This window comes from Polypterus senegalus, chromosome 4 (assembly GCF_016835505.1).
Source record: "Polypterus senegalus isolate Bchr_013 chromosome 4, ASM1683550v1, whole genome shotgun sequence".
Lineage (NCBI taxonomy): Eukaryota > Metazoa > Chordata > Cladistia > Polypteriformes > Polypteridae > Polypterus > Polypterus senegalus.
In genome coordinates, this window is record NC_053157.1 from 214,946,686 (window position 1) to 214,966,871 (window position 20,186).

The following is a 20,186-nucleotide window of genomic DNA, read 5'->3' on the forward strand; positions in this document are numbered from 1 at the left end:
TTCTCCTCCACTTAAATAAAAACACATTTTCCTCTTAAATATGCTTTTATAAAATACATGTGAATTTTTTAGCTTCAGAATGCATAAAAGGTATACACACTTAAATTTAATATATTAAAAAGTTTCTCATTTTCTTGAATTAAAATAACAGAACACCATAATCTTAATCTATCCATTATCCTAATCTGAATCTATTTATGCTATTCTGAAATAATACATAGAAAAAGGCAGGCAGTGTGGTGTAGTGGTTATGGCTTTGGACTTCAAGCCTTGAGGTTGTGGGTTCAGATCCCACTACTGACACTGTGTGACAATTAGCAAGTCAATGGAACCAATTGTATAAATGCTGTAAGTTGCCAAATAAGTAAATGTAAAAAAAACACTGTTTCCTTTTTAAAACAATATACTATTCTGAGAAATAGTAAATTACAATAACTAACCACATGGTTTACTTTCTCTGTAATCAATGTACTACTAATGGAGTTTTACTAGAAATATATGAGACCAAGTTTATATCATAGTATTATGAGTTAAGCACTTGCTATCTTACAACATAAGAGCAGAGGCAACAACTACCCCGAAATTACACTTAAGAAGTACTGAAAAAAATGTTACTTACACCATGTGATCTATAGTGAAGAACAAGAAAACGTTTTAATCAAGCTTTCGTGGAAAGCAGGGATTTAAAAAAAAAAACAAGCTTATTTTAGAATGACGGTCAAATAGTGTTAAAATATCTCATGTCACTCTTGTTACATAATCCACATCTCAGTTTTCTAGTCATGTTCACAAAGTACAAAACACATTATCTTTTGCTAAAATATTATTGAATAAAAGCTTCTGGAAAAATCAGCAACAGGTATAAAAAAGAAGTACTGTTTAAATGGGATTGAGCTTTTGAAGTAAAGATAATAGGGCTCTTGACCATTAATCATAAAGAAGAAGCAGATGAGATCAAGTAAGCTACTATTGGTATTTTCATAAGGCAAAACACTATTTTATGTATTCACCAAAATTACCATTTTTTTCTTTTTTATTTTATTTTTATAAATGTTCTTGGATTTATGTCAGTCAGCTGGTGTGAAAATCACCCCCGAAAAAATGATTTCTTACTCTGCTATAAATAATGTTACTGAATAGCATAATGTCATCTCATGTGACTAACACCTTACTAATTTTAAAAGTTAACTTTGGTATTTTTTGAGGTGTTTTTCTGGTATGGTTCAAAGTAGATCTTCCAACTCTGCGACTTGCAGAACCCGAGTTTGCAACATATCCTCTCTGGCTGTACAGCAGCATTATTCCAGTACAGATGGCATCACGACCAGGTTCTGCATAAATTCACTGAAATACTGGAGGTTTACAGATTGGAAGCAAAAGGGCCAGTAAGGTAACTTCACAGCAACTGATACAGTTTGTCATGCAAGGGTGCAAAGCCAAAAACAGCAGCACAAGGATGTGGTCCCTTCTATTACCTGGAGGAAAATGGACCATGATTGCTGACCATGACCGTTACCTGAAGTTCCCACTAGTGATCATCCCAACCTATTTACGCCCAGACATCATGCTCTGGTTCACCATTACTTTAACGGTCATCATGGCTGAATTGACTGTTCCATGGGAAGACAAGAAAGACACCTCCTCAGGTTTCTCTTAAATTGTAATAAGTTCCCATTTAAAAGACTGGTATGTCTCCCAGTTTCACAGAACTAGTCATTCACAGTTCAAATGTATAGTATGTCTTTAAAAAGAAAGCAAAGTTGGAAGTACCTTTAAATTACTTAATTGGTGCATGCATGCAGGTGTAATTGACTCCTGAATTGTGTTGGTGTGACATCGTCAGGCAGCACAATATTTGTAGAAAGTGTTTAATATGAGTGCAGAATGTTGATATAGTAAGTGTAAATTTACATATCAGCTATGTAATTGATTTTGAGAAAGTAGGGAAGTTTTATGACTTGGGCAACATGTTGAGTATAGATGGAGGTTTGGGCACAGAAGTGATAATAAAGGTAAGATTTGCATGTAAGGAGATATGAAAAAAGTGAATCTTAACCCAAAAGATGTCTGGGGCCACAGAGCACAGAGGAAAATAATTTTGGGCAATGACTATCCTGAGTAAACTCATAAAAGTACCTCCAGTCCAGGGTTGTGGAAGGGTGAAGACAATCTTGTCCTCCACTGGCAAAGCTGGACAGTATGCCAGTCTTGTAGGGTGTAGTTATGTACACACTATGCACGTTTATTTCTTTTTCCTTTCATACTTTACTGCTTTAAAGCCAATAGATCATGAATATTTAGGGCAATATATGAGCAAATTATAGCTATGTATATTTAAAGTTCTAATATTACTTCAGTTCAGGGCTGGCTCACTCCAACAAACTTTAAAACTAGGATTATTCCAAATGTATGTCTTAGGTAAATATTGATGCATTTTTTTAAAATTATTATTTCTTTAACTTCTTATGGACTTATTTTGTTGAATGGCATGACAGTGAATGCTACACAGATATTTTGCTGTTTTATTGTTGGAGCCCATGAAAATGCAGTTGAATTTTGTTATAAAGGCTTTACATTTAAAAATAATTAAAAGCTAAATAAACTGTCTGAACTGTACGATTTGTACAGTTGTACAATTGTACAGTACAAAATGTGAAGATTTTTTAAAGGTGAGGAAATAATACATTGTTTGGAAAACTGATGGCTCTAGACAGCTTTTAACATCTTTGTTTATAAATATTTAACTCAGTTTAATTGTAAGTTTTTATTTTCATGTATTTGGATTAAATAAATGTGAAATGTTTACCAATTTTATTATGTTGAAATCTTTATCTTCAGATGATGGGTTATTTACTTCCCCATGTCAAATAGTTCCAAGTACCTCAGGGTCTTGTTCACATGTGAGAGAACTGTTTGTAATTTTCACCAAAGATTGTGTGCAGGGGCAATGCTTTTTGGACATTTACTGCACCATGGTGGTGAAGTACGAATTAATTCCTTGGCCAAAGCTTTTTATTTATTAGTCGGTCTACAGTGCCATCCTCTGCTGCTATGTAGCTCTCAAGCTGTGGTAATTACTTATAGAATGAGATAGCAAGCATAAGCAGCAGCCTCGTTCGTGTTAAGGTGAGGAACTGGGCCATGTTAGAAGCAGTTATACTAGAACCACTTCTTCAGAGTCAAAGTAACCAGTTGAAATGTTTTGGATGTTTGGTTGGAATGTCCCCATGACACTTCACATGAGGGAGGTACAAGGCAAGCCTGACCTAGAGAAGACAGGGCACACTGGAGAGATTATATCTCTTAGGACATTGTCTCATAATCCTGGAAGATAATCCTGTTGCTGAAGATCGGGTTGGCCTGTTCAGCCTAGTTCAGGATACGCATTTTGAAAATGAATAAATGACATGTTCTAAACTGGATAATAATTGGCTAAACATTTTAGGAACACTATTATTCATTGATGCCTAGTTATACAACCCACTACTCAAATATTGCTTCGTTTGCCAGCATCTCCATCACTATGCATACCCATAAAAATGTTTTTAAAAAAATAAACCAGTTAATGCAAACCTGTTTCTTTCTGTTAGGGAGAAAATGAGGAAGATGAATGCTATCTTGGAAGGTCCCTTTCTGTTGGAGAGTCTGCTTTAATTTATTCAAGCAGTCTTCTGTCTAGTCTGGAAGAAGGTAAGTGGTTAATTACTATTGAAAGAACTGGAATAGTAGTATTGAGGATATTACGTTTGTTTTGACATGTCATATGACAGTTAAAACAGAAGCTTTTCAACATGAAAATCAAAGGTTTGCTTATTGACAATTTACCTGGCACATGAACACAAAATGCAGTCTTTTTTCTAGAGAGCCACTAGTGTATTTCATGCATCAATTCTCATGTGTTCATTATGAATGAAGCATAGTACTTTGTGTAATCCATTGCCTTCACAGAAGTGAAATGACTTGGCAGAATTAGCACAATCTAACCTTTTTATTAATCTAGTTCACATGATTAATCTGACTGTTTGTCTTAAGAAATTTGTGCTAAAATGGAGGAACATGAAAAAGTTGAAGAGTGCATGTTACTTCCTTGGAGATATTCAAAATCTGTGTGAAGTCCATTTGAAAAATAGCTACAGAGGCTTATCCTCACAAGGAAATTTAGGGAGTCCTGTCTAAAAGTACATTTACAGAGAGTCTTTTTATGAGACAAAGGAGTACAAAAACTGCAAGAACTGCTGACAATAGCAACATATCTCAACAGAGAAAATCATAAGAGTGTTAGTAGAGTGGCACAGATGTTGCCTTTAGCTGATTAAAGCTTATTTTGGAGTTTTGACACTAGAACCACCGATAGACAGTATAACAGAGGTGATGCCAGCCCAGCATGAGAAGTAGAGAAATACATAGCCTATAGAAGTTGTATTACAGTAAATGCCCACTTATGAACAGAGCTGGTTGCTGCTGAAATAGTGAACATTCAAAGTTTGTATGTAGTTTCACATAGCAGCAATTGCTGCTGGAACTGTAAAACATTACCTATTGCCAAGTTCTCAGTAATCAAATGCTGTTACAAGAGGATCATTACCAATGTCATCTGGAGAGATGCATTTTAGTAAGGGTTTTTAATGAGAGATAGAGGCTAAGGAACAGAGGAACTGTCAGTAAATACTGTATTCAGCCTGGACAATTGTAGAACACAATTTTGCTTCGCAAATGCATATATAAAATGTTTGTGAAGAAGTAACTGTGACTTAAAAAATACCAAACTTCTCCTATAAAATCTACCAAATACATCCTCTTTGAATAAACATAGGTTTTGATTTTGGGTAACATTTTATGTTTCTAAGATATGTATACAAGTACAAAAGGAAGCTAGAAATGGTTTTTGTCACTGATTCTGTTTTTCCTGGATTAAGTACGCATTCTGTTCCTTGTTTATAGATGGTGTTGTCAGTGTAGTTTTCATGCAAATACGGAAGTAAAAAACCGGCACAAAACCACTCATATCTAAAGCAGTTTGATGTGGTGTAAGTTAGAGCCATATAATATTAGCAATGCATGTGTTGTTTTATTCGCAAACTGCATAGTGTAGGAATGCATAGCTCTTGTATAGCGAGGCATGGTGGTGCTAACTTCTTTATGGATCTAGTGTCCTGAATTTGAATCTGTTGCCCAGTCATTGTTTGTGTGGTGTATGCACATTCTGCCTGAGTGAACATGTGGTTTCCTCCCACATTCCCAAATATATTTGGAGTTTAGGTGGATTGTTGATTCCAAATTTTTCTGATTTTGAGAGTATGGATGGGTACGTGCAACAGTACATATAAAATGATATTTTATTTATCTAAATCTTGAAAAAAGTGTTACTTAGGCCAAGGCTCAACAAACCGAAGGCCAAGTAGACGTATCTGTCTCACACATATTTGGTAACACCCGTACTTGCACAGGCAATTACATATAGAAAACCAAACACACAGAGCACTGACTTTTTTGTAAGTTAGTCTACCACTACATGCAACTAATAAGGGCAATGAAATAATACCACTGATGCATTTTAGGTTAATGTTTGTGTATAGTGAGGTGTTCTCCAAAGTTAAGTAAAACAGCACAAAGGTTGTAGAATGATACTACAAGGTAAAACCACAAATGTACAAAGGCAGATGTTAAACCACAGAACTTATTTTTTTGTTTTACCAAACAGTGTTATTTTCTTGTTAATTATATCAATATTTTATTATGTAACAATGCCTTGGTTATTTTTTTATTATGTAAAACATATGCCTTAATAACTTACATTCTTATGTAGGAGCAAACTTGTCTGGATAGGGACCAAGTACTCGAATCACTTTTAACAGTAATTGTAGCACAAAGAAAATTACTTACAGTAACTACTGCCTGGAGGTGAATGGCTACCACTGTAAGAGACCCACAGTGAGGTGAAGAACACAGCTGGACTTCCTTTAAAAAGGCAGAATCTCTCAAAATCTGTATACAATTGTTCTAAAAATTGTTTTCCAATATGTGCGCAATCTGGAAACTCAAATCAATAACATTCTTGAAAATTCACATATTTAGTAAGTGTTCAGGCTTTTCTTAAAGTTTGTAACAATGCCCCCTGATCCTGTTTTAAACTGTAAAACTGACACTTTTTAGTATATATAACAAATGTTTAATTTTAAAACACAGTTTACCCTGGAAAATTAAGTTCTAACATTATTGTCAAAAAATTATTGACTTGAGAAATACTAGGCTTATCCTTTAATTACCATGGACCCCTCGTTTCATTAAGAAGTAAATCAGTGACAAGGAATAAGATCCATGTATCCCATTTATTTTAAATCTGTTTGCCATTAAGCTTTATATTCTGTGGATTTCTCCACTAAATTGGGGTAAATGTTTGTAACATCTCTTCAATATTATTTAGTTGTTCCCTTCACACTAACTACAGTGAAACCACATAACTGATTACTATGATTTAAGATTACCCTGTTAAATTGTTATTGATAATCTCCCTCATGTGATCTTAGTTTTTCAAAATGAAAGATGGGAATGATGTTCTCTTCATCAATGTTGGTAGAATGAGTTGTGACCCAGTAAGTTTTTAGCACATTTGTTAATTTATATTTGACATGACATATATTTTTAAAAGTTCTATAAAAGATCAGTACTATTTCTTTTTCATTTTTTATATTTTGCAATTAACTGTTTATCCTTATTATTTTAATTGTTAATATGCAATAACATAGATATGACATTTAAAGCATATTGCTATTTTTCCTGATTTTAGGTAAAATCAGCTTCTTTTCCAAGGGAATTCTCTTTGTAAGTTCCCATTTTGGCAGCATCACACTTCCCATGTCATTGCTGAACAATTTAACCTTTTATGATGGGGTAAGTTGCATTTCATATGTTTATTTGTGTCATGGTTTGTTGAGCATGAGCTATTATTTAAGGAATTCAGGTTAAAACCAAACATGTGGCTCACAACATAATCATAAATGTACAATATTATCAATTAAGTTGTAATAACATACTAATAATAGACTTGGGTAGCACTATGGGGGTAAATCTTGTGTCTGCATTGCTTTTTTATATTATGGTAACCCTAATACCTACCCACCAAAAATCACGGGCACAAAATAAATATTTTTCCATGCATTTCATTTGTTGTTCTTAACTGGCTCACTGCTGTCATTATCTGATCATTTGACATCAAGTTAATGCATTTGTCTCTTTGTTTAAGCCTTCATAAACCCTCTGACATCTCTGTTGAATTTCTTTTGAAAATCCTTTCATTCAGCAACACCTTCCATTTAAAATGATAAACACACATAAGGAAGGATAACAAGCAAAAAGACCAGTATTGGAAGTACCTGAGGGTAAAGGGCAAAATGCCTCCAAATTAATCCATGTTGCCACATAAAACACTAGCAAAAAGTGTGCAATATTAGTATTAATTTATTATCAATGCTGTCAGTATCTTTGACATTGCAAATCCATCGAATATTATCCTCCTCCCAACCTTACCCTGCTTCACATGCTAGCTGCAAAAGTGCTGTTGTTCATAAACTGGAGCTTTGTTGTACAGATTGCTACTGTGAAATATCATGCAAACAAGAAGAACAGTAACACCACCAGCAGCCCAGTGCCCATCTCTTTATCATGTAAGGCAACAATTTATTTTAGTTTCATTGTTCTCTATGCACAGCTTTGTTTTTCAAGCCACAGACTTGAAATGTAGTACAAAGTGGCTTCTCACCATAAATTATGTTTCTGACATAAAATGCTGGCCTTGCATTTGAGGGGGGATGATCAACTTGGGAATAGCATGTGCGGCAAAAATTCTAAAATGTGACCAATCAACAGAGAAACAATGCTACCATGACTGTTGTTGTAGTGTAATGGTAATCTGCTGTAGTAATGTTTCTAAAATGTTTTTATTGTAAATTATGTGTTGGTGTGCTTTCCTAATTATTCTAGTACTGAAGAAGTTTCTTAGCCTTTTGTACCATTAGTAGAATCTGAATTAAATGGAGACTGACAAATTACAAAATGTATTACCTCACTAAGCAGCATTGTCTGAATTAGTAATTAAAAATAATAAATCAGTAAAATACTACTACTATATTTGTTGTCTAATATTATTAATAACATGGTATTGTAAAATCTAAAACTGAAAACTTGAAACTTTATTAAATTTAGTTCAATAATTAAATGGCTGCTTTAGTGTTATACAGTATGAAAATTATTTTATAATTGATCATAACAAAGTTGCTTAATAAGTGAGTAGGTAGGTGGATACCAGTGGATTTTGAGTATGTATGTCATACAATTTGGAGAGTACATTAATAAGAACAAATATTTTAAGAGGTTTTGTATGTCATACAATTTGGAGAGTACATTAATAAGAACAAATATTTTAAGAGGTTTTGAACATCAGCATTATATAGGACAGCAGCTTTGCTGACATTATATCAGGAATAGCATGGAATGGAATTTTCACAAATATGTCCGGAATAAGTAAACCTCCAAAAACACCTAGCCAAAACCTGCCCTGGGGTCAGAAGCAGATAATCGATGAAAAGGGCTGATCCATCTTTGCAAATTAAGACTGTATATCTTAAGTGGAGCAGCAGGTGATGACTTAGACTTAATTCACTAATATCAACAGAAAAGAATGTGACTGCAGTGGGCTAAGGAACATACCCCTGGATGCTGGAGGATTACATGTTTATTGTCTGTTGTAATGAATCCATGTACATACTGGATAACACTGATCATAGCACCAGGGTATGATTGCTGATTACATTTCTATAGGTGTAAATATAGCAGGTTTATGGCATGGAGTACCACTAGACCCTTGAGCATTAATAGAGATTAGATGCATCTTTTCATTGTTGCAGTCGATCCTTCAAAGCTGGATAATTTTGCCATATAAGAATACTGTAATGGTTTTAGCAGCATATCTATGAATTTTGCTTAATGTGGTGGCTTTTCCATTATTCAGATTACTATCCGATTGTTTGTCCAAGAAATTACATGGTGGTGTTAAACCCCATACAAAGATGACAAATTAATATGAACAGCCCTGAAAATGACCCAAAAAAGCAGACCAGGACATTCCTTTAAGTCTGGGCCCAGACTCCAAAAGCAGGCTTTAAGGCCTGCGCAAGTGCAAAATGGAACTCATGCCTTAAATGTATTTATTTATTTATTTATAAAGCAAAACAACATCAAGGCTGACCAAAGTGCCGTACAATAAAAACCCAACATGTCAGACACACAATAACCAAAGGGTAAATGAAACAGAAACACATAAGAGCTGGTGAGATTCATAATAAAAAGTATACAGATAGCCAACCTATCATACAGGGTTAAAAGCCAGAGAGTAAAAGTGTGTTTTTAAATAAGATTTTAAGAGAACTAGTGAAGGAACCTGTCCAACGTGCAAAGGCAAATTGTTCCAGAGTTTTGGAGCTGCAACTGAAAAAGCCTGATCTCCTCAGAGTTTGCATCGTGCCTAGAGAACATGTTAAAGCATCTGGTCTGCTGACCTGAGAGAGCGAGACGGTACATAAGGGTGCAGCAGTTCCAACAAATAAAATGGGGCCCAACCATTAAAGGATTTAAAAACAAATACAAGGATCTTAAAATGGATTTCAAAACGAACTGGAAGCCAGTGAAGGGAAGCCAAAATCGGGGTAACATGCTCATGCTTTCTTGTGCCAGTTAAAAATTGAACAGCATTTTGCACCAGCTGTAGGCAAGCAATGAAGGCCTGGCTAATTCCAAAAAGAAGCACATTGCAGTAATCTTGACAAGATGTTATAAAAGCATGTATCACTGTTTCAAGGTTGCGTTTAGACAAAACAGGCTTGATTTTTTGACAGCCGCCTCAACTGGAAAAAGCAAGATTTTACCACTGCATTCACATGACTATCAAGTTTTAAAGTGGAATCCATTTTCAAACCTAAATTAAATTTTGAAAAATACACTTAAGGCTAAAAAGTACCCTTTAAGGGAGAGAATATCTAGAAACCTTGGACTTAAAAGGACTAGGCAAAACTATGATTTTAGAAGTTTAACAGATTTATTAAATAAACAATAGAATAAAATTGACAAACAGGAAAAAATAATATAAAAGGGTTTTTGTCTTAAAAGGAAATGCTAGCCCAATAAGTCCAATCTTTGTTCCGGTAATCAGAAACCAGAGGTAAACTCTAACCCCAAAGGTCATGTGAAAAGACAGTTTTCTCTCAGGATTTGCAAAAAAAGCCCACTGTAACCTGAAAATTACTGGCATTGAGAATTGGAAATTTGTCAGTTTATTTACTGACTTGTTCTTGTGTAAGAAATGAGAAAAAGGTGATCACAAAAGTGTTGTATTCAGTTTTAATTTATCCTAAAAGGTAAGTTTTAAGTCTTTAAACCGAATGTGATGCAAAATGTGGCATTAAAACTGTGATCACAGTGAGAAATAGACACAATTGTGTTTTGATATTATGTGTGGGGTAGGGGGACCTGGGTTGGTTTGTTTTGGGGCTCCCGAGGATTTATAGTCCTGTGACCTGTGATGTTTCTGATTTAACCCTGAATACTTAAATTACTTTTTCAAATGTTACTACCTAGGTATTCATTCATTCTTCATATGTCATGAAACTGTTTAGACTGCTATTGAACTTATTTGCAACTTCCCTGATTCTCTTGTTTATGGATGCTACCTAAAGGTGTATCTAAATTTAAAAACCGTTTATTAACTGTTAGACCAGGAGTTTTGCACTCCTCTCTCTGCCAGCTGAATTGTGGGCATTCCTGAGTTTGCCAGAGTATGTTATGTTTCTAAAAACACCTAGTCCTGCTGATTTCTGTACCCCAAAATAGTGCACACAGATCCCATCAGAAAGTAAGCTCTTCCACTCCAGCTTAGCAGTGTTGACATTGATCTTTGTTTAGGTTATTTTGGGGCCTACCTTCCTCCTATTGTTTGATGTTCACATATTGCGTTTCAGGCAGTTTATAAATGGCAACAGCTTGTCATTTTTTGAGCAGCTGCCAAGTTTTTTCTTGCCAGGCAGAATCTCCGAGGACCACATCACTATTTCACTTTTTTTAATACTTCCCTGCTCATTCATATTGCAGGTATTTAGGCACAACATGCAATTGTCCACAAACAAATTCAATTAACATGCTGCTCAATGTATATTAAAAATGTTTCCAAAAAACTGTTTTTCAGTTGTCCACGTTATTTTATTTGGGACATGAGTTTCTCGCAGAGAGCAGAAGACGGTTTATACCACTTCATATCCCATGTGTTTTGATGCTAGTAACTATTACATGTCAAAGAAGCTATGTTTACTGTAGTGTTCACTTTTATAACAATATCTCAATGTAAATATTTAAGATTCTATTGATTTTTGAAAACTAGCTCTATATTCTTATATAATATTTACCGTGACTGTCCGTTTGTCTGTCCAGGATTTTAAATCACCTGTATCTTGCAACAGTTTGAACTATTGATCTGAAATTTGGTACACATATACTATGTGACGTCTACTATTCGCTTTTGGGATGATGATTGACCTCCAAGGCTATTCCTCTTTTTGCTTATTTTATTTTATTGTAGAATCAACTCTCGGCAGCAGCCAGCAAGGGCGGCTGTGTGGTGCATGTGTTTGGGCGCCGTTCTCGTCCCTACCACCTTCGCTGTCACTTCCCCTACCTTTTCATATCTTAAATCATTCTTGAGGCAGATTGAAGACTTAAGTGCCAGCTTAAGTGAAAAATTAAGGAAAACGTGCTTAGTAATTGCAATACAAACACTGACTTAATCAGTTTTAACGCAAAAAGCTGCCGATGAAAGAAGAGAAGAAGCAGCCTGCTAGGGTAATGAAAAGAAGAGCTGCTCAGGAAGCAGCAAGCACATCAACCTCTGAGCAATCGAATGCTAAACGTACAGAGAAAGAGTATGAAAACTATGCATTCTCAAGTCAAGTGTATTCACTGCACGTTATTGTGCAATGCGCCGTTACTGTTAATATAATAATTAGTATGCTGTTGGAGTAAAAAATAATTGTGCATGAGCTTTTCAAGTCTCGGCCTCACATGAATCACAAGGGTTACTGTAGAAGCTTGCTGGTAGAATAGAAAAATTAATTTGGATCTTGAAGTAGCCAGATAGAAAATGTTACCATTTAAGTAATTTCTGTTAAATGTAAAGTCAGATGGTTTAAGAAAGGCACATACTATAATTCAAATAAATGATAATTCATATTGATATTATTTGTTCACACTTACAGGGTTATAATGTCATTATTGTCACGTGCAGATTGTGAAACTCTTACTTGAATGTGCTAATCTGTAACTGTCGCTACTCTCCAGTACCATGGTTAGTGGGTATAGTTCCCTTAACTCAAAACATTCATCTACCTTACCTTAAATAGCATTCTTTCCTCGAAACCCCTGTCTTTCTCTCAGCAAACATTTTTGTCATAAAGCACAGGGATTATGTTTTCTGTTTTCTCCAACCATTCATCCATAGGAGTCATATATTTAAAAATTACAAAAAATTGTTACTATGGGACACTTTAAATGGCACTGTTTTTAAATTAGCTATGTGGTGTTTTACAAATCGGATTAATATAAAAAGTGGTATTTTGGCTAGCATTCAAAATATGTGGAAATGGGTAGGGGGACCAGGAATAAAGTAACAGGATTTTTAATTATAGTACATTGCATTTATATGCAGACATATATTGTTGAATTAGTTGCTGCTCAACTCAGAATCCCTTTTGAAGATGGGAGACTTTTTCATTGAAAACACTTTAATTTTTTTGAAACAATTCAGCACTCCTCTGTTTATTTTAGGGCTCATCCAATGCAGTTGCAGTCCTGTTTATTGAATACAAAAGCTGTTTCCGCCCTCATCTGCCCTTCCAACTTCACTGTGCTTCCAATAGTGTTGCTATTGCTCTTTTGCCAAAGTCCAAGTGTTATAAGGCTTTCTACTCAGAGGTAAGTATTTTGTTTGTTTTTTTTCATATTAGCTGTTATTTGGTTTTAATTATTAGCAGTATATATTTTAACATAGTATGGTAAATAAAATCAAAATAATTTAAAGTTATTTAGTAATTTTTTAAACTGTGTAATGTAATAGTAATAAAATTGATAAAACAAAACCATAATAACAAAAGAGCTGGCTCTTAATACTTGACAGGCTTCTCAAGGTGTCTTGTTCTAGAGAGGTGAGGTGATATAGTGCTGTAAAGCAGATTCTTATTTTTGAAATGTCTCAGGTCCTTTAATTTGTGCAAAAAACTGTTGGAGTTGTTTCACTAATGTACTATTGGGGGAGTAACACCATGTAAGAGGATGCCAGATTCCTGAAAAAAATGCTGATTAGTAATGCTTCATTTTAAGGAATGATCCTAGACTCATTCCCGAGAGAGTGGTAGGTAATACAGTAATGCTAAATTAGGGACCACAATGACTATTGCTGTTTATCCTTTCCTTTATTGTGGTTTCCTGGTGCACCTATAGCCGCAGACTAATTCTATAGATATAGATAGATAGGGATATAGATAATAGTCATTCTTTGCGGTAATGCCATATTTACGTTATATCTACAGTGGCTGTGCATGTGCTATAGAATTTAACCATGATGTATTCAACTTTGTTGCTGTTCAGTCTTAACTAGTAACCATACCAAAATTATATACAGTTAGATGCAAAGCTGTAATTAGGGAGGTTACAAAGAGGCCTGTGGCAACTCTAAAGGAGTTACAGTCTTACATGACTGAGATGGTAAAAAATAATCTATGAAACAATAACAACATTTTTATTTATATAGCACATTTTCATACAAACAGTAGCTCAAAGTGCTTTACATATTAAAGAATAGAAAAATGAAAGACACAATTATAAAACAAAATAAATCAACATTAACATCGAATAAGAGTAAGGTTCAATGGCCAGGGGGGACAGAAAAAACAAAAAAACTCCAGACGGCTGGAGAAAAATAAAATCTGTAGGGATTCCAGACCATGAGACTGCCCAGTCCCCTCTGGGCATTCTACCTAACATAAATGAAACAGTCCTCTTTGGATTTAGGATTCTCACGGAAGGGCTTGATGATGATGATGGTCACGTAGACTTCTGCCTTTTAATCCGTCCATCATTGTTAGAGCATCATGAAGCTTTGAGTAGGTGGTGGTGGCGCAGGCCACCACCACAAAGAAACCGGAAAAAGAAACAGAAAAGAGAGTAGGGGTCAGTACCGATTTTAGAGCCACCATGAATAGTTATTTTGAGGAGATTGAACATATAGAGTATCAGGATTAAGTTAAATTACGATTAAAATGAAGTTATAAAAGGCCATGTTAAAGTAATGTGTTTTCAGCAGTGTTTTAAAGTGCTCTACTGTATCAGCCTGGCGAATTCCTATTGGCAGGCTATTCCAGATTTTAGGTGCATAGCAGCAGAAGGCCGCCTCACCACTTCTTTTAAGTTTTGTTCTTGGAATTCTAAGGAGACACTCATTTGAGGATCTGAGGTTACGATTTGGAATATAAGGTGTCAGACATTCCGATATATAAGATGGGGCGAGATTATTTAAGGCTTTATAAACCATAAGCAGAATTTTAAAGTCAATTCTGAATGACACAGGTAACCAGTGTAGTGACATTAAAACTGGAGAAATGTGTTCGGATTTTCTTTTCCTAGTTAGGATTCTAGCAGCTGCATTCTGCACTAGTTGCAAACGATTTATATCTTTTTTGGGTAGTCCAGAGAGTAGTGTATTACAGTAATCTAGTCGACTGAAAACAAACGCGTGAACTAATTTCTCAGCATCTTTCAGTGATATAAGCGGTCTAACTTTACTTATGTTTCTTAAGTGGAAAAATGCTGTCCTAATGATCTGATTAATATGTGATTTAAAATTCAGATTACAGTCAACAATCACCCCTAAGCTTTTTACCTCCGTCTTGACTTTTAATCCTAATGTATCCAGTTTATTTCTAATAGCCTCATTGTATCCATTATTGCTGATCACTAAAATTTCAGTTTTCTCTTTATTTAACTTGAGAAAATTACTATTCATCCATTCTGAAAATAGAACACATGCTTCATAAATGTGGACTGCAAGAAAGGATGACAAAAGGAAAGAAAACCTTCGTTGAAAGACATTCATTACATATCAGCTAAAATGTGCTCAAGGACATGTAAGAGGCCCAAACATTTAGAAGAAGATCAAAACATTTTGGATGCCAATGCTGACAAAGTGTTGTGTTTGATACTAGGCTACCACAGCACATCAAACTGAGAATACCTTCCCAACAGTGAAGCATAGTGGTTACTGCATCATTTTTTGGGGATACAGCTCTTTGTTGGGGGAATGAAACAAGAATATTAAGATTAAAGATAGAATGAGTGAAGCAAAAAACATATTGATGAAAAAAACCTACTACAGTCAGCAAAATGTCTGAAAATTATAAAACAGTTCATTTTTCAACAGCACCATGACCCAAATCATACTTAAAGTCCACACTTGAGTGGAATAAAATAAAAAAGGTTAATGTCCAGGAATGACCCAGTCAGAGCTTAACCCTCATTCCAGCAGAACATCCATAGAATGGTGTAAACATTGCTAATCACAAGTGCTGCCAATCTAGTTTGTTGGAGTTTGGGCAATTTTTTTTTTCTTCTTTATTTCGCCTTATACAATTTCTTGTATTAGAAATTTGTTAGTTTTCACATGCCCCGTGGGGTCAGAGCGCAGGGTCAGGCATTGTACAGTGCCCCTGGAGCAATTACAGGTTAAGGGTCTTGCTCAAGGCCCCAGCAGAGTAGGATCTCTCTTGGCAGTGACGGGGTTTCGAACCAGCAACCTTCAGGATACCAGTGCAGATCCTTAGCCTCAGAGCAGTATGCAATGCTGATAGAGACTTGCCCAGTATACTTAAAGTAGTGTTTTCATAGCTGGAATGACTGACCTACTAGTTATTAAATGTTAGAGGATAAATGCGTTTTCACAATGACTTTGTAGAGTACTTGACATAGATGAGTGGTAATTAAACCTCTGTAAAATACACCATAATGGCTTTTCTAGTGATCTAATATTCTAGTTATAGGAAGCGTCTTTACTAATTGTCTAGAATTATAGCCAGCATGTATTGTTTTTATGGTAGTGGTTTAACTGTTCTTTTGTTCTAATGTAGTTTTTCTTCATTTTTTTATATTGCTCATTTAATTTTACCTTTCTTTTTGCTTCTCGTGATCTTGACACCATTGTTTGTTTCTTTGTTATGAAGCATGCTTATTGAAATAAATATTGTTAATCAAACCATAACATGAAGCTTTCCACATTAATACTTTGCTCTGGGTCCAAGGGCAGTGTTTCTGTTCTAGTCATGCAAGTTCAATTAAAGTCACCTTATTTATTTATTTTATGGCACTAGCTTCTAAATGTCTTTGAAGGCTTTTATATCAGTCTGAAGACTTAATCTGCTGGCTCTTCAGCTCAATGTTTCTGCCTAGTTTTGTTCTTCTTTGATTTGCTTAAACAATAATATTTATATATCAGACTTTCATATTAAATGTATAGGTAAAAGTGTTTTCCAAAAAGAAAAGAATTAAAGTTAAGAAGAAAATAAACAATACAAATAAACAAACAAATAAATACATAAAAGTACGAATGGAAGAGAACCTAAAAGAATAAAGCATAACTTAAATTACTATTGCTGCAGGAACAATTGTCTGCAAATGACAGTGCATCTGTTAGGAGAGTCCTTAAACAGGTTGCTAATTATAAGAATCAAACATGAAGCAGTTATGCTGATCCCAGTCTGGCTAATCAGTTAAATCATTTTTACAGTTTCTTTGAAAGACAGTGGGGCATAAATCTAACTGATGGTCTCACTGTAACTACCTTACACTTCTCAGGTTCCCCTTCTTGTCATCACTTTAAAGTAATCTACTGTACATCTTATTCAAAAAGCAAAATATTTTAAAAGCTGCAAGCCCAGACCTTATTTTCCTTTCCACACTCAGGCACTTTGCAGACCAGTTGTCTACAGCATTCGCAGACATTTTCAAACATTTCCTGGACCTGTGCATTGTTCCTACCTGCTTCAAGACTCTACCATCATTCATGTAGCAGAGCAAATCAAATGCCACTGGCCTAAATGACTACAAACCAGTAGCTTTAACCTCTGCAGCCATAATAATATGGACATTAAATTAAAATAACCCAGGAAATTATCATACATTTCAGAAAACAGACACCTACTCACCTATCACTTGCTTTAAATGGATCAGTCGTTGGGATGACACAATCATTTAATTTTCTGTGTACTGTTCAGTCATAAAACCTTAAGTGGGACAATAACATGACATGTATTGTTAAAATAACCCATCAGAGAATGTTCTTTTTGCATCAGCCCGGGAAGTTCAATCTCCCTGAAGCAATATTGGTCCAGTTCTACACAGCCATCATCAAATCCATTCTTACCTCATCTATAACACTCTGGTTTGGTGTTATCAATGCTTAGGCTAAGGCCAATCTGCAACACATCATCAAAGCCTGTGAGTGGATCATACTGTAGGCTGTAACTTGCCAAACGAGTCCACGGTAAGGAGCATAATTGCTGATCTGACTCACCCAAGCCATCACCTGTTGGAAAGACGGGCAAATGTCTACGCTCAGTGAAAGCTAAAACAACCTGTCACCCAAACAGTTTTTGTTTCTCTCCACATGTAAGTTAATTTTACTAATGAGGTCTGAGCTTCTACTCAGTATGTATGTATGTATGTATATGTATATATGTGTGTGTATATATATATATATATATATATATATATATATATATATATATATATATATATATATATATATATATATATATATACAGTGAACGCGTTTATCACGGTTAATCCGTTCCAGACTCTACCGTGATAAATGAATTTTCGCGAAGTAGGATTCTTTATTTATAAATCGAATATTTTCGCAGTTAGAGTATAGAAAACCTGTTTACAACCTTCTAAATATGTTTTAACATTATTAGAGCCCTCTAGACATGAAACAACACCCTTTAGTCACCATTACACTCGTATTACTCAATATATTAGACAAAATAAGAGAAAATAAGACATATTAGACGTTACAAATATCATATTACTAGAGGCACTCGCCTTTTAAGGCGACCGACTTTTATCTTCAATTTATGTGCGCTCCATGTGTACATCAGGCATGTAAGTGTAGGGAATGAGAACATCAAAGTGCCCATTCATAACATCTTTTTTTTTTTTTTTATCCCCTCAAGTGCCTGTCCAAAGTCGTACAATGTCAGCCCAAATCTGTACCGCTAAAGACGGAGTTTCATGCACTAAATAAGCTATACAGTAGATATATATATATATATATATATATATATATACTGCTCAAAAGAATTAAAGGAACACTTTTTAATCAGAGTATAGCATAAAGTCAATGAAACTTATGGGATATTAATCTGGTCAGTTAGGTAGCAGAGGGGTTGTTAATCAGTTTCAGCTGCTGTGGTGTTAATGAAATTAACAACAGATGCACTAGAGAGGCAACAATGAGATGACCCCCAAAACAGGAATGGTTTAACAGGTGGAGGCCACTGACATTTTTCCCTCTTCATCTTTTCTGACTGTTTCTTCACTAGTTTTGCATTTGGCTACAGTCAGTGTCACTACTGGTAGCATGAGGCGATACCTGGACCCTACAGAGGTTGCACAGGTAGTCCAACTTCTCCAGGATGGCACATCAATACGTGTCATTGCCAGAAGGTTTGCTGTGTCTCCCTGCACAGTCTCAAGGGCATGGAGGAGATTCTAGGAGACAAGCAGTTACTCTAGGAGAGCTGGAGATGGCCATAGAAGGTCCATAACCCATCAGCAGGACCAGTATCTGCTCTTTGGGCAAGGAGGAACAGGATGAGCACTGCCAGAGCCCTACAAAATGACCTCCAGCAGGCCACTGGTGTGAATGTCTCTGACCAAACAACCAGAAAGACTTCATGAGGGTTACCCAAGTGCCCCATGTCCTCTAATGGGCCCTGAGCTCACTTCCCAGCAGCATGCAGCTCGATTGGCATTCGCCATAGAATACCAGAATTGGCAGATGCACCATATATACACATACATATACATACACACATACATACATACACACAAATAAATACATATATATATATATACATACACACACACATATATAAACATATATATATATACATATACATACATATCTACATATATACACACACAGCTATTTCGTATGAGTGCAATACACTGCTTGTTAAAACGGATAACTCTTACGTGCAAGTCTGCGTGGATATTATGAACTATCGTATTTGTTCAAGTTCTATTTAAATTTTAAATAGAAGGAATTTTTATTTAGTCGACAGAAATATCTTTGGTAGGAATGGTAAAAAAAGGACAGGAATATTATTCCTGAATAAATCAACTCAAACCTTAAACAACTTATAATATTTTGCTCTCCATAAAAATATATCCTGTCAAAATTATACAAATTCAAATATGAACATGCTGCATAACAAAACCTGGAAATATAAATAAAATGTGTTCCTTTCAGCAATAACAAATCAAATCATTCAGTTGTCTTTGCTCATATGTCATTTTAGAGCTGGACGCCTAGCATCTTTTTTTGACAACAAGTTCGTTTATGTTTGGTGTGAGGTTCTGTGTTGTGGAGATTCTCAGGATGGATTGCAGGTGCTCATCAGTGAGGCGACTCCTGTGTGCTGTTTTGTTAGTCTTCATGACTGAGAAGAGCTTCTCACACAGATATGTGGTACCAAACATGCACAAGGTTCGAGCCGCATGTAGACGGACTTTTTTTGTTCTTCAAAGTCACCAAAGCGCCGTGCAAACTCAGTGCACTCAGTTTATCAGCAAAGTGCGTATTTGGGAACACCGTAGTGACGACTTGGTTCAACATTACTTGGCAACAGGGAAAGTGGGGCAAGTTGCACTGGTGCATTTGTGTCTCCCATAAAAGTAGCTTCACTTGAAATCATTTTGTGATTATGCATGGGTAAAAACGTCCGCTGAAGTATCAGATTCTTATTTAATTTTTCTGCTTTCTGTATCTTCTGCATTGCATTCAGGTCTTTCAGGTTACCCTGATGTTTTGTCTCATA

At 35.4% G+C, this 20,186-nt stretch overlaps 1 protein-coding gene across 1 annotated transcript in view; it reads left to right on the forward strand.

The window, feature by feature from the left end:
- The window catches only part of dnaaf9 (dynein axonemal assembly factor 9), a 179,419-nt gene that overhangs the window by 89,488 nt on the left and 69,745 nt on the right, over positions 1 to 20,186 (forward strand). Inside the window, exons 20-22 of the mRNA XM_039751936.1 lie at positions 3,591 to 3,690; positions 6,788 to 6,891; positions 12,865 to 13,011. Of these exons, the coding sequence (XP_039607870.1) occupies positions 3,591 to 3,690; positions 6,788 to 6,891; positions 12,865 to 13,011 (351 nt within the window). The remainder of the gene's footprint in view (positions 1 to 3,590; positions 3,691 to 6,787; positions 6,892 to 12,864; positions 13,012 to 20,186) is intronic.